The 15,750-nt window shown below is 45.3% G+C and overlaps 1 protein-coding gene across 1 annotated transcript; it reads left to right on the forward strand.

Annotated features, from left to right (window-relative positions):
- Window positions 1-652: 652 nt before the first annotated feature.
- On the forward strand, window positions 653-11,475 carry wdr32 (WD repeat domain 32). Its single transcript, XM_015969353.3, has 7 exons — window positions 653-1,307; window positions 1,948-2,061; window positions 2,230-2,427; window positions 2,681-2,883; window positions 10,349-10,429; window positions 10,509-10,654; window positions 10,882-11,475. Exons 1-7 carry the CDS (start codon window positions 856-858, stop codon window positions 11,251-11,253), a joined length of 1,566 nt encoding a protein of 521 aa, XP_015824839.1. The 5' UTR covers window positions 653-855; the 3' UTR covers window positions 11,254-11,475.
- The last annotated feature ends 4,275 nt before the right edge of the window (window positions 11,476-15,750 follow it).

Consider the following 15,750-nt stretch of genomic DNA (forward strand, 5'->3'; position numbering starts at 1 on the left):
TTTCTTAACATTTTTATCACAATTGTCTATTTTTGCTCATTTTAAATATATTTTTTTCTAAATGCTTTTTTATACTTTTACATTTTTGTTTTTGTGAAGCGCCTCGTGATTTTTATCTTGAGAGGCGCTATATAGACAAGATATTTTCTTCTTCTTCTTCTTCTTCTTCTTCTTCTTCTTCTTCTTCTTCTTCTTCTTCTTCTTCTTCTGCTACCTAAAACTTGTACCTCGTTGTTTTGGACATTTATGCTTTTGAGTAATATTTTATCTTTACAGTAAAATACCATTGTTCTTTCTTTGGGTCTATTCATTTTTTACCCAAACAACAAAAAATGCATATTTCGTATTTTTCCAGCAGGTGGAAGCAATGAGCCAGAAAACGCTAAATGGAACGGAAGTGGAACTTCTTCCTCAGTTTCATGAAAACAAAATAGATGTAATTTGTTAAAAGTGCATTTAAAACACCATTTAGACGTTTAGTGTTTAATTAAACAGTTTGTTTACTTTTATAAAGTGGGGAATTATTTTTAATTTGGCGCCAATCCTTTGTATTTTATGTTAAACTGATTAATATCACGCCCTTATTTTGAAGGTTGACTTGCTGCTTTCCGGTCATGTCTTAGCTAGTTGTTTTGTCTGGGGCGGTGATGAGAAAGAACTGGCTAATTTGGCTACGAAACTGTTTTGTTTATCGTACCCACGCAAAGGCAGCGCTCCGGCATGGCACTGTAAAGGTGAGCGGGAGGGAGTCCGTGTTCGCTCCGCGGTTGACAGGAGCCCGCCTACTTCTCCCCGCCGAGCCGAGGCGCTGCTCTCCAGATCATTTACGGCGGTGTGGAAGCTGAAGTCTCCACAATGAGCTCGGAGCGCCAGAGCGACAGCGAGGACGCCGACGAGTCTCGGGACAGGCCCAATACCGGTAGCGTGCCCGACCAGAACCAAGACCCTGCTGTCGAAGAGTCGGACAAGGAGGATGACACCGCTCCAGTGGTTTCTTCTTCGCCGCCGGCGAGCAGCGAGGAGCGGCCGGGGCGCAATGCGAGGTCTCCCGTGCCAGCAGAAGGAGAAGCTCGCAGCCCGTCGCCAGCCACTGCGCCGCAGACCGGGAGCGGAGGGAGCAGCGGAAAGGGTCTGTTTTCCTGGCTGCAACATAGGACTACCAGGCGGGGACTGTTTGTAGACCCAGCTAGGGACAACTTTAGGACAATGACAAGTCTGTACTGCTCCATGAACCCTGCTGTGGAATCGGTCAACCTGAGCACCCAGACCCACGGAGCGGTGTTCAACCTGGAGTACTCCCCGGACGGGTAAGCGGAACCAGTAGCGGTCTGGATGTAGGGCCTTTTAGACTGAGACCTACACAGCTGCTTCGCCCTTTTGGACTCAAAGGTCACGATACATACATAAAGGTCATTATTGTTATTATTATTAATCATAGAAACTCAAAACACACACACACACACACACACACACACACACACACACACACACACACACACACACACACACACACACACACAGCTGTTGTAGGGAATTAGTGCAGCCTGCCAGGGTTCAGCCTCCGTGACTAGACAGCAGATGTAGGAAGTAAATCCTGCAGCCAAACCGGGTCAAGGTGTCTGGTGTGGGTCACGTTGGTTTATGTGTTGCTGTGAGAGCCTCGTGTCCCTGAACCTAACCCTGAGCATGCAGGTGGAGGTCTGCTCCCGTCTCTGAGCATGTGTAGTTATGCCATCAGCTGCTCACAGAACTGATTTTGTAGCAATTTGCTAATGTTGTGATTTCTCGCACATATGGCAATAAAACCCTTTTGGTTCTGGTGGAAATGTAAATGACACCGAGGCTCTTCTGTAGAATTACAGAACACTCTGTGGGAAATGAGAACCTTGAAGTAAAACGGTTTCCTGAGCTTTGTCCCAGTCTCAAACGTGTGTTTACTCTGACCAGGTCTGTGCTAACTGTGGCTTGTGAGCAGACCGAAGTCCTCCTGTTTGATCCCGTCTCGTCCAGGCACATCAAAACCCTAACGGAGGCGCACGAGGACTGTGTCAACAACATCAGGTAGATGTCTTTCTCTCACAGGCTTCATAAAGCTGATACACCCATGTTGTGGTTCAGGATGACTCTTCGTTTCATCAGAACAAGAGAATCTATCAAAATCCACCTGCTGAGTTCCGCTGTTCAGCTTCATATCTACTGAGACTGATGATTCCCACCTTGCTTCTGTAGGTTTTTGGACAATCGTTTGTTTGCCACCTGCTCTGATGACACCACTATTGCATTATGGGACCTGCGTAAGCTGAGCTCAAAGGTCTGCTCACTGCACGGCCACGCCAGCTGGGTGAAGAACATCGAGTACGACACCAACACTCGGCTCCTGGTCACGTCTGGCTTTGATGGCAACGTCATCACGTGGGACACAAACAGGTCGGTTACCATTACAACCGGTAGAACCTTTAGCTTAAAGCAAATGTGTGTAAGTGATTTCATAATAAATATCTGGAGATGACGTTGTTGGGTGGTGGAAGGAACAGTTTGAGGATCTCCTTAAGGTGGCCACCATGTCTTCCACTGAGGAGGAAGGGTTTGAGGACTTGTCAGGTCCATCAGTCTCACAGAGGATCTAAACCTTCCGCTTTGACCAACATCTTTAATGGACTCTCTTCCTTCCTTCCTGAAGGTTCACAGAGGATGGCTGCCCTCACAAAAAGTTCTTCCACACTCGCTACCTGATGAGGATGCGTCTGACGCCTGACTGTTCCAAGATGCTCATCTCTACATCTTCAGGGTACCTGCTCATCCTTCATGACCTAGACCTCACCCAATCCCTGGAGGTGGGCAGCTACCGCATGCTTCGGGCACGGCGGACTCCCCTCAGCTCAGGTTAGAACGCCCACGTGTTTCTGAAGGTGGATGAACAAAGATCACGTATCAGGTCCAAATGTGGGTTTAAACGCGTGTAGGGCTGTGTTGAAAAAATCGATTCTCATAAATATTCACGAGGATCAATTTGTGCGTCTAAAGATCGATTTAACCCTTTAAGCGCCAAAGTCGCAAAATTGCAAGCGTCTTTGCTGACGAGCCACAGCTGCAAATATGCTCCCTCATGAAGATAGTGGAGATGTCTATCTTTAGTAGCCTGGACAACCCTTGTGTTTATATTAAAGGTTTCTGAGTTTTTAGAGCTAGAAAACGGCCTCCCGCTGGGAGTCTCCCGGTTATGGGAGAGGACAAGAGGAGCAAACGTAGGGCGAATATTAAAAGGAAAACTTTAAAATGCTGACAGGTTTGGTCATTGTTGACTCTCTTTGTCGGGTAATGACTGACTCTGATTCAGAAGAAGAATATTGTCTCTCTGGTGAAGATATCCAGTCAGACACAGTGACGCTGCTGCGCGGAGCAACAGAGTCAGTGCTGCACGTGAAGAAAGTAAAGCTAAAGCCGGGCGTACACTGTGCGACTTTTTCACTCGTAGCACTCAGCTTCAGCTCAAACTGTACGACTTCCTCGCAGAGCAGATCTCACGAGTCATGTGCTCACACTGCACGACCCAGTTCTCGGATGCGACCTGACTGCTCACACTGTACGTCTGGTAGCAACACGTCGGCCCTAAAAATATGCTAAAAATAGCAGTTTTTACTCAACATGTTAGACTTTTTTGTGTTGTTTTGCCTGCTGTCCTTCGGGAGTGCTGCAGGAGGACACACAGGGATTTATGGGGGTTGGATGAGGAAAACGAAATAAAGAAAGTAAATCTGTGTTTTGTGATCAGTTTAATTTGACACGAACACGACAAACACGCTTTCTTGACAATCTTTGTGAGTAAAAAAACATGTAGAAATTAAAACATGTGTTATTAGGGAAATAGCGGGGAGCGGTGTTGATGCAGGATTGCGCATGCGCCGTGGGCGGTTCTGATGCATTTTGGGTTGCAGCTGCTCGCAGCGCCGCTTCAACAGTGCGATATCCTCACGAGGGACGAGCAAAATATTAAACACGCCAGAAGTCCGTGCGAGCTCACGATTGCTGATCGGTAGCTGGTCACGTGGTGTTAATCGCCTCTCGTGACCCCCTGTACACTACACGACGCTCAGCGCAAAACTCGCCCCGATCTCGTGGATTCTCGCACAACTGGAAAATCGGCTCAAAAAAGTGAAAAAGTCGCACAGTGTACGCCCGGCTTAATGGAGCTAAAATGTTCCACACGCAGATTCTGAAGCTTTCTCACCGTGTTCAGGACATGGTGGATTTAGAAAGGAGAGTAAAAACACAGCTAATGATGACAGACGTAGTGGGAATGTAATAAAAAAGCCATAAAAAACGTCAGACGCGTTAAATATGGAAGTCAAAGTGTGGCACATAATCTAATGAATATTCTACTTATCCCAGTAGGGATGTTCCGACCGATCGGCCGCCGATCAAAATCAGCCGATTTCTGATCTACTCCTTTTAGAGCCGATCACGCGTCACTGCAGCCGACAGAACCTGTGTGTAGCTGCAGCATCGCGTCTCCCACACGCATGCGCGCAGCGGCAAGTGTTCCTTTTTCTCTGTCTGTGAGAGTGATGTAAACACGCGGGGCAAGCGCCTTAAAATGTGTCAACACAGTGGATTTAAAAGGAGTATGAAAGAAACTGCTTGGAGAGAGGAGTGTTTTTGTTACTAACCCGCAGAAGTCAAAGAAATACAGTCGGAGCGGTCAACAGTTAGACGCAGCTACGCTAACAAACGTTCATCTGCATGAGCGTGGCCGTCAGAAACCAGAGCAACTCATCTGAAAAGTAACTAAAGTCATCATGCTGGATGCCTTACAGTGGTGGACGGCACCGTGTTCAGCCCGCTAGCATCTGCCACTCTGACTATCTCCGGTCTTTTATTCAGACTACTGTCAGCAGTAACCCACGCCTTACAACTTCTCAGTTTATCCACAGAATAGTTCAGAACAGAGCAGCTTTCCTTAGCACAACAGCCGCTGACCGGAACCGGAAACGGCCCTTTCCACCCTCTGAGCTGCCCTTCAAAATAAAACTCTAACACATAACATTACTCTCATGTCCATAACTCTTAAAACTGTTACAATAAAAATAACATTAATAATAATAATGTTAATCTCAATTCGAACTTTATTTATATAGCACCTTACATGCCACCAAAGTGCTTCACAGACACAGATAAAAACATAACACATAAAATCCACTAAAAATGAATAAAACACAACCAAATGAAAACATTTAAAAATAGACAGTCAATCACTCAAGACAGTTATTTAAAATGAGTCTTCAGCTCGGATTTGAAAACCGGTACAGAAGAGGACTGCCAAATGTGTAATGGAAGCTCATTCCATAGTTTTGGAGCTGCAACTGAAAAGGCTCTGTCAACCCGCATCTTCAGCCGTGATCGGGGGACCACAAGCAAGGGCAAGTCCTCTGAATGGATTGTCCAGGAGGGAACATACGAATGCAGTCTGTCTGCCAGATATGCTGGAGAAGAACTTTAAAGAAACTTTAAACCAAATCCTAAAAGAAACAGGTAGCCAACGTAGAGCTGCCAATATGGATATAGCATGGTCAAACTTTTGTTTAACCTCCAAAAATCTCCCAGCAGCATTTTGGGCAAGTTCTAAACGGGCTAAGGCACCATGGCTCACTCTGAAGGCACCATGGCTCACTCCGTAGGCACCAAGGCACCATGGCTCACTCTGAAAGCACCAAGGCACATGGCTCACTCCGAAGGCACCATGGCTCACTCCGAAGGCACCATGGCTCACTCCGAAGGCACCATGGCTCACTCCGAAGGCACCATGGCTCACTCCGAAGGCACCATGGCTCACTCCGAAGGCACCATGGCTCACTCCGAAGGCACCATGGCTCACTCCGAAGGCACCATGGCTCACTCCGAAGGCACCATGGCTCACTCCGAAGGCACCATGGCTCACTCCGAAGGCACCATGGCTCACTCCGAAGGCACCATGGCTCACTCCGAAGGCACCATGGCTCACTCCGAAGGCACCATGGCTCACTCCGAAGGCACCATGGCTCACTCCGAAGGCACCATGGCTCACTCCGAAGGCACCATGGCTCACTCCGAAGGCACCATGGCTCACTCCGAAGGCACCATGGCTCACTCCGAAGGCACCATGGCTCACTCTGAAGGCACCATGGCTCACTCCGAAGGCACCATGGCTCACTCCGAAGGCACCATGGCTCACTCCAAACTGGATGGAGTTGCAATAGTCCTGACGTGAAGTTAATGAATGCATGCACAACAGTTTCAAGATTGCATCTGGACAAAAAAGGTTTAACCTTGGCCAAGCATAAATGGTAAAAGGAGGAAGCTACCACCCCATTTATGTGACCCCTAAAACAGAAGTCTTTGTTTATCTTCACTCCCAAATTAACAACATAGTCCTGTAAGTGGGGGGTTAATTCACCACAGTCCACCATGATGGAGTTATCAGTGTGGCGGCTGGGACTCAAGAGCACTGCTTCTGTCTTCCCCTCATTGAGGCACAGGAAACGTTCTGCCATCTACGCTTTGACCTCACACAGACGATCTAAAACCTTCAAGATTGGTCGACCATCAGCCTCATCCAAAGGCAAGTACAGTTGCCAGTCATCAGGATACAGGTGAAAACCAATACAGTGTTTCCGTAGGATATCACCCAAAGGCAGAATATACACACAAAACAGCAGGTGGCCCAGTATTGAACCCTGCATAACACCCCAGGGGAGATGGGAGAATTCATACAAAAATCACCCATCTCGAGATGCACCAACAGGCCAGTAATTCCCACGTAGTGCTCAAGACGATGCAACAACACCTGGTGGTCCACTGTATCAAAGGCTGCTGTCAAATCCAACTGAACAAGTAACACAGACCTTCTGCCATCAGTTGCAAGAATATTGTCGTTCAGAACCTTCAGCAAAGCTGTCTCGGTACTATGTAATTGTTTAAAACCAGATTAAAAGTTTTCTAAATAATTCTTTTCACTTAAGAAGTCCAGCAACTGGCCATAGACACTCATTTCCATCACCTCACTTAAAAGGGGGATCTTAGAGATTCGCCTATATTAGATGGCACAGATGCATCTAGCCCAGATTTCTTTAACAGTGGAAGAATGACCACTCTTTTAAAATCATTAGGCACAACTAGTGTTGTCAAAAAAATCGATACCTAGATATAAATCGATACTAAAAGTGGTATCTAAATTAGGTATCGATATTATGGACTATTAAACACAGCCTTCTTCAAGTACACGACACGCACGACAGCCAGATGCCGTAAAGCAGCCTCCGCCTCCCAGACAAACAGAAGAAGAAGACGCCGCATGGCTACATTGCAATTTCCCACGTGAGTTGTCTCCGATCCAAGTTTTGTCTGCCAAATAAATAAACAAAAACATAAACAGCGAATTTGGGAGGCGCTTCACAGCCCACCTTAATTAGCATACCAAGTCCGACACGTAGTTGTATATTCACGCTTATGTGCTTAAAGGACACTCCCGTTTATTGCAACCTGGACTTCATTTCTAGCATGCAGTACGTTTGTTTACTCACGCTGACAACTTTGGTGCTACTTAGATTCCCCGGGGTATTTAGATCCATCGGCGAATCGCCATCAGTGTATATCCATATAGCGGGTGCGGACGGGCACCCATGGTGCAGCCTCGAAATAAGACATTATCTGCACCAAAACATCTCAATGTCGAAAGGTTTTGTTAGGAATCATTAACGTGATTCCCCTGTTCGTTTGGAGCGGGTCTGGGATTTCTAGGCGTAAGCAGACTAGCTGTGGCTAATATTACCGGCGCTTTTAATGACGTCACTGCCGTGCGCCAATCTGTTTTTATTAAGATTACCGGTAGATGTACCTTTGTCCTACTGTGGAGAAATTCGTTTTCTCCCTTTATTGACCAACAGAGTAGTTCAAAAGTACAGAACAAAACATATGGCATTACAGCTTATGACAAAAATGCACCTTAAGCAGAGTTTAAGCAGCAAAACATCACTCTGCAAATAGTGTAAATATAGTGAGACAATTCATGATTTAAAGTGTTAACTTTCACCAGTTTTTGTATGCACGTTTTAAAAAATGCTGATACTTGAAAGGTTTAAGCACTTTACACACCTTAATTCTTAACATTTAATTTTTGCAATATAAATTGAGGAATGTTATTTTTTGAATAAACTTGTTCAATAAATTGGTGTTTTTAAATAGTATCGAAATCGAGTATCGAGGTTTTCCCCCCAGTATCGAATCGAGTTTGAAATTTTAGTATCGTGACAACCCTAGGCACAACACCAGAGACTAGACTGGTGGTGATTATAGCCAATATGACTGGTGCCACTGTTAAAAACACTTCCTTAAAAAGGTCGGATGTAAAATATCTTCCGGAGATCCACTGGGCTTAGCCTCTGCCATTATTTTAGCTAGATCAGCTTATGTTATTGGCTGGAAAACAAGCAATTGCTCAGGAACAGACATCAAAGGGCTCTGTAGAGGAGCTACAGACAGCCAATCTCAAGGTTGCAACCTTATCCATAAAAAATCTAAGGAACTCCTTACATACTGTAGTTGACGCCTGAGCTGGAAAATAATCTTGAACTTTTAAAAGAGTCGATAGCACCATACAACACCCGAGGGTTATGAGAGGTGACAGACACAAGGTTGGAGTCATATGCAGTTTTTGCAGATTTTACAGCATCCTGATAGGCCTTCCAACTCTCCCTTAAGGCAATTAAGAACACATGCAGCTCGCTCTTTTTCCGCTACCTTTCACATCTCCTACATTCCCTTCTTGCAGCTCAAGTGAGGTCCTTTGACCACCAACTAGCTGCTGGGCTTTTCCTCCTTGGAAGCAGTGATGCAATAATGTCAAGAATGATAATAAATCCCACAATACACAAAGTTGTGAGATTTTTTTTTTTTTTTTTGCTTTCCTGCACTATTTAGAGTGTTTAGAGCTTTTAATGTTTTGTCTGTTAAATGTAGCTGCTGTCTGTAACAATCGAAGTGTTTCAGTTTTTTTTTAATTGAATTGTTGTGACGCTTCGTGCTTCAGCATGTAGGTGTAGATTCTCAGTCATCCTGGACATGATCATCTTAAGAGATTAAACTGAAAACATCTGAAATTTTCTGGTTATTACCTTTCATCTAGGGCTGGGCGATATGGCCTAAAATCAATATCACGATATATTGATGATTTCACCTCGATAACGGTAAATGGACGATAACTACAGGTATGCACTAGATGGAGGTGTTACATGTATTACATTGGTGGTACAGCTTCTTAATGGGACATGAATGTTGCCAACCCACACACATCTTTTAATTTTTTATTATCAGATTTATTGACGAATAAAAAAAAAGATCTTAAAAAATGTCAGAAATTTCGATAACGATGCATTTTCGATTTATTGCCCAGCCCTACTCTCATCCAAAAGACATTTTCAGCTCCAAACCTTGGGTTGGGAGCTGGAGGCTTAGAAGTTGTAGTCGAAAACAAACTCACTGATTGTGCTGCAAGTCTTTTTTTTTTTCCTCTCTCTTTAAAAAATAAATGTTTTACCTAAATTAATACAGGCCATTTAAGGTGGTGTTATTGTTCCTTTATTCCCAGATCATAGCCTGTATCACTCACTATAACCTCATAGAAAATTTATGGCCAATTCATGTGATCGCTATTGGTGATCGGCACTCTTGGAAGTCTGTATCGGTGATCGGCAGCAAAAAGCCTGATCGGAGCATCCCTATATTCCAGCCGTCTGTGGTCCAGACGGGGACTTTTTCCTGGAGCAAATGATCATTACATTCAAGGGAAGGTCAACCCCGAAGATGTTCGAGCCTAAAAAATCTGCTTGAATATCGCTGAATATTATTGAATATAAAATAAAACATTGCTTGAGTCTTGAGAAGGATTGGGCCATTCATCCATTTTAAATTGCCAATATTTCAATAATTTGTTGTTGAATGTTAATAGTGTTAATACACTACACAACTACATAGTCGTGTAATAACAGCAAAAAAAAGAAGAGTTTGCTGATCCGATATATCGGATCGAATCGAATAAAATCTTGATATTCGATTCTAATTCTTGAGAATCGTAATCGAATTGATTCTTAAAATTTGAATCGATTCCCAGCTCTAAATGTGTGAGTGGTTATGTTTGGCGCATCTTTAGGATTCACTTTTATTTCTCAGATCCTTTAAAGCAGATGAACTTTATGTGAAATTTATCTAGAAACGCTCTGATGTATCATGTTTTCATTTAAACAGAGAGTTGTTTTAATTATCCGACTGATGGTTTTGAATCAAATCTCAGCCCTTAAAGCTGTTTGTGGTTGTGTAGACGGAGGCTCTTCAGCATCCAGGTCGGCTGCTGCTCCTCGCCACGGAAACGACTCCAGCAAGATTCACCCTCACAGAGAAGGTGCAACACCTACTCCTTAGATCTCCAACCTCCAGGTGTTCCCTATCCTGACTCAACTGTCTTTATCTTTCCTCCACAGGCCTTTCTCCAAGGAACAGCCTGGAGGTTTTAACTCCTGAAATCCCTGGAGAGAAGGACCGAGGGAACTGCATCACGTCTCTGCAGCTCCACCCGAAAGGCTGGGCCACGCTCATCCGCTGCTCCAGCAACATGGACGACCAGGAGGTGAGAAACGCGTAGTTGATGGATGGAGGAGCTCTAGGTTTGCTCCTCTCTAGCTGAGGAGTTGTTGGCTAATAGAATAATCATAAGGGATTATTCCTGAGATTAGGATTTTATCTCTGGAGTTGCCTCTTAACACAGTAAGGAACCAGGCAATAAACCAGTCATTCAGACCCCTTCCACCCCCCCACCCCCCACCCCACCCCCACCCCCCCCTTCTCCTTTTCCAGTGGACCTGTGTGTATGAGTTCCAGGAGGGGGCACCCACACGGCCGCTCGTCTCCCCCCGCTGCTCCCTGCGCCTTACCCACTACATCGAGGAAGCTAACGTGGGCCGTGGCTACATCAAGGAGCTGTGCTTCAGCCCGGACGGCCGGCTCATCTGCTCCCCCTACGGCTACGGCGTCCGCCTGCTGGCTTTCAACGAGCGCTGCGGGGAACTCGCTGACTGCCTGCCGGTCCAGACCAGCTGCCTCCGGGAGATCCGCTCCATCTACTCGCACAGCGACGTGGTGCTGACCACCAAGTTCTCCCCGACACACTGCCAGCTGGCCTCGGGCTGCCTCAGCGGGCGCGTGGCTCTCTACCAGCCCAAGTTCTAGCATCTGGAGCTGGTGAAGAGCTGAGCTCTGCAGACCTGGGTGGACTAGTACCAACTGTCACAGAGCATAAACGTTTTACATTAAACACCTTTGAATATTAACCAGACATCTGAGAGATCCAGCAGCTTGAGTCGTATCCAAACCTTCCTCCCGTGGTGGAACCGGGCTTTAGTCCTCTGTGCTCAGGACCAGATGTGATGTAGATAATAAACTTAATAATGCTTGAGATGCTCTCTGTGTCTTGTGGGTGCAGGGAGGCCCAGGTCTGCAGCTGTCTGCATGTGTTTAGGTGCTAGCTGTCGCTGACAGCCACTGACTCAGAAGAGTTACAGACTCCAGTTTTGTGCTACTTCCCAGGATGCATCAGTGGACGGACGCCTGCAGCTCCTTTGCTCCTTAACAGCAAACCCTTAACAGAGGAGCAGTTGGACTGGAGGAGTCCAGACTGAACCTGTTGTTGCAGTTTTTTATACTCCAGGCTGTTTCTGGCCTCCACAGCTGTAGAAAACCTGGATTTTATTCCTGAGGCTCAGCTCATCCAGATGTTGCTGAGTCAGGAGGACAACACTAACAATGCAAGTGGACGATTGTGTCTGGATCCTGGTGTCGCCCTCTGCTGCTTCGCTCATGCCTTCGCCACAGATGCTGCTTCTCTGCTTATACAATCTGAACTTCAAGGACCTCATTTTTCTCTCCTGTTTCCTCTCTCTCTCCACCCCCACCCCCCTCCCGTGGGTCCAGTATATTTAGTGGTTTTATTGGTGTAATGACACTGGCACTAATTGTAGCACAGTGTTTGACAGTCACTTTTTGAGGCACACTTGGTGATTCCCCACAGATTAGATTTTTTAAATCTTAGTCGTCTGACCCGGCAGTCTGATCTCTTCCAGAGCGTCAGTTTATAATCTGAATCTATCCTTAAATCACAGATTTCTTCCCTAAAACACAAAGTTCTGATACACCCAAACTCGTTTATATGTTTTCTAACCAACCAGCTGGTTTTAACTTTCAGCCAGTAGGTCTCTCCTGATGCTTCCCCTTCAGAATAAAAGTCCTGACTCACAGCTGAATACTCTTAGAAATAAACACTCATCATGCATTTGTCTGATTCATACATAATCTAGAGCCATCGATGCCAAAACAGGATCTTCTCCAGATGTGTTTGTAGTCGGCGCAACATCTGCATGGTGAGGTTAAACTTATGTGGCTGCAGCTTCATGCTGCGTCTCACACACACACCCAGAGCGTGGAGAGGTGGGGGAGAAAACGCAGAGATTTTGGTGTTTCCGGCTCGTTCCGTACCTCGGCTCACTGCTCCATGCTTGCTTTTCCTGTTTCACTCCCAGTCTGGTGGTTTCAGGGACTTTTATTTAAAAACCTTAAGTCACTTCACTTCTCAGACATTTAAATTAAGACTTTTGTATTTGTTAATTGAAATTGACTGAGCTGAATGTGATCACTGCTGCTTTTATTTAACCACACACACAAACACACACACACACACACACTGAAGTGTCTTATCAGCCAGTTTCACTCCATGTAACTAAGAAGCTGTTTATTTGATCATGTTGTGTCTGTCTTCAGCTGTAGGTGAGACGGATGTTCAGGGTTCGGTTTTATGAGCACCAGCTGAGCGGAGTGCTCCCCCTGCTGGTTCATACGTGTCTGTGCACAGGAGTCTGATTATCACACTAATAAAGTATCAACTTCTTTTGCAGTGCTGCCTTTTTATTGCGCTAAGAAATGGGCTGTTTTTATCTGAAACTAAAAAGCTGATGTAAAAAAACTGTTTTTTATCTTTTAAATGTTAGAAAACAGGTTTCAGAATCAGATGAGGACAACCTGAGTGATTGTTAGATGTAGTTGTCAGATATTAAAGGAACAGAGTTTTAAATTAGACTTGAAGATTTAGAACATGGTGGAAAAGCTCATTTATGTCAGTTATTCAACCTAGAGGTGAAACGAATACGAGCCAGACTCATTCCATGCAGCGGCTGATGTTTCAGACTTCATATATAATAACTGATGATTCTGGCTTACAGCTGAGGAAATCCCCACATTCAAAATCTCAGACAAGTAGAATATTGTGAAAAGGTTTGATATTCTAGACTCAGTGTCTCGCACTAGTCAGCTAATGAATTCAGAACACCAGCAAAGGATTCCTGAGCCTTTAAATGGTCTCTCAGTCTAAGCTGAATAACTGACAAATGAACTTTTGCATCATGTTCTAGTTTTTCCAGTTTGATCTGGATGGTAACCAACCTGCTGTGTGGAAAACCCGTGATCAGCTTATGAAAAACCAATTCGCACCCAGACCTGGTAGATAACAGACCTGCAGAATTAAGATCTCGGTAGGTTAAATGATCTGAAAAAGCAACACGCCAGGTTCTAGGAGGGCTGGTGTCCCATGAAAGAGATCTCACTTTGACCAAAAACACCTCTACATCCCAGAGACGACTGGACTGATGAGACGGAAGCAGAGCTTTCTGGAAGGTGTGTGTCCCATTTCATCTGGAAAACTGTCGTATGGAGTACAATCAGACTTTAATGTATGGAATTAAGTCTGGATTATGTCTCTCATTATGTTAAATCAATTCTAGGCTTCCCAAGGTGTATCCGTGTGTGTGTGTCCCAACAGCCTTGTCTCTTATCACCCCTGAAGTCGTAAATTGCTAGTTGCCTTTACCGAGCTGTTTCGGTCTCACGGTTCTGTGGTAACCTTTTTGAACTCCGGAGAAGTGGAGGAGGTAAGGAGGCTCATTCTGGAGAAAGTCCAGGTGCACCGGCTAATGGTTTATCCAAACAAGACATAGACTTTTAGAATCGATAAAATTGTTCCCCGACAAGCAAGAAGGTGGGGCAACATTGGGCTAATGTCAACAGCATGCAGAGAAGAGGAAAGCCTGCAAGAGGCGCTGAGAAGAAACAAGTGAACGGATGAAGACCGGGAGAAGAAAAGGTGACATCATGACATCCAAGATTTATGGTCTCTTTGGGGCCGTTGGAGAAGTAGCAAGAAGAAGAGGAACACGTGACCAGGAAGTCTGAGGTCTGAAGCAACAAAGAATTGACTGTGAAGGAGGGGACAGAGTAAATAAAAAGGAGCTACTGGGTCTGGAGGATGGCCTTTGATGGGAAGAGTGTGTGAGGTACAGAGATGGAAAGAAGGAAGCTTTTGCTTTGAGCTTTTTGTCTGTGATAATCTGACCTAGTGTCATTTTTGGAGAGCTTATTCAGCTCAAAGGTCTGATTCACAGAAGTCTCAGAACCTTCCCACAAGGTTCTGTGCTGGGGCCTCTGCTCTTCCTCCTCTATCTGCTTCCTCTTCAGCACATCCTGAGCTCCTTCAAAGGAATCTCCTACCATCTTTATGCAGATGACATCCAACTGTACATCTCCTTTAAGCCCCATGAGATGTCTAAGCTGCAGCTGTTACACACCTGCTTAGACTCTATCAAACCCTGGATGGCTGGGAGCTTTCTTCAGCTGAATGAAGATAAGACAGATCCTCATCTGTGCCCCAGACAAGCTGGTTCCCAAAGTCAGAGACTCTTGGTCAGCTTGCTTCTCACACCAAACCTTCCGTCAGGAATCTTGGCGTGACCTTTGACCCAGCTCTCACCCTGGATTCTCATGTCAGTTCTCTTGTTCGCTCTTCCTTCTTCCATCTCAGGAACATTGCTAAGCTGAGTCCCATTCTGTCCCGCTCTGAACTTGAGACTGTTCTCCACACCTTCATCTCCTCACGCTTAGACTACTGTAACTCTCTTTTCACGTGTCTGAGCAGAACCTCCCTGAACCGTCTACAGGTGGTTCAGAATGCCTGTGCTTGGCTTCTGACCATGTCCTCCAAACACACCCACATCACCCCGCTTCTCCTCCAGCTTCACTGGCTGCCAGTCAACTTCAGGGTTCATTTCAAGATCCTGGTTCTGGTCTATAGGGCCTTACATGGACAAGCACCATCTTACATTGGTGATCTTCTTAGTCCCTACACCCCCAGCAGGTCCCTGAGGTCCAGTGATCAAAGCCTACTGGTTGTGCAGCACCAGGCTAAAGACCAAAGGTGACAGATCATTTGCTGCTGTGGCCCCCAGACTCTGGACCTCTCTCCTCCTGAGGCTGAGATCAGTGGACTCATTTAAAAAACAGCTGAAGACTCACTTGTTCAAGCTGGATTTTGTATGACCTTCTTCACCACTCTCTCTTTATTCTGCTCTCCCCACCTATTCCACCTTCCTCAGGATCCACTGATTTCCCTCTTTCCTGTTCACTCTCTCTCTTTCTTAACATTTTTTAATCACAATTGTCTATTGATGCTAATTTTAATATATTTTTAAACATTTTCTAAATGCTTTTTTATATTTTTACATTTTTTGTTTTTGTGAAGCGCCTCGTGATTTTTATCTTGAGAGGCGCTATAGAAATGATACTTTCTTCTTCTTCTTCTTCTTCAACTTTGCTATAACTCGGTTTATTGGCAAAGAGTTGTTTAAC

Source organism: Nothobranchius furzeri, chromosome 18 (genome assembly GCF_043380555.1).
Source record: "Nothobranchius furzeri strain GRZ-AD chromosome 18, NfurGRZ-RIMD1, whole genome shotgun sequence".
Lineage (NCBI taxonomy): Eukaryota > Metazoa > Chordata > Actinopteri > Cyprinodontiformes > Nothobranchiidae > Nothobranchius > Nothobranchius furzeri.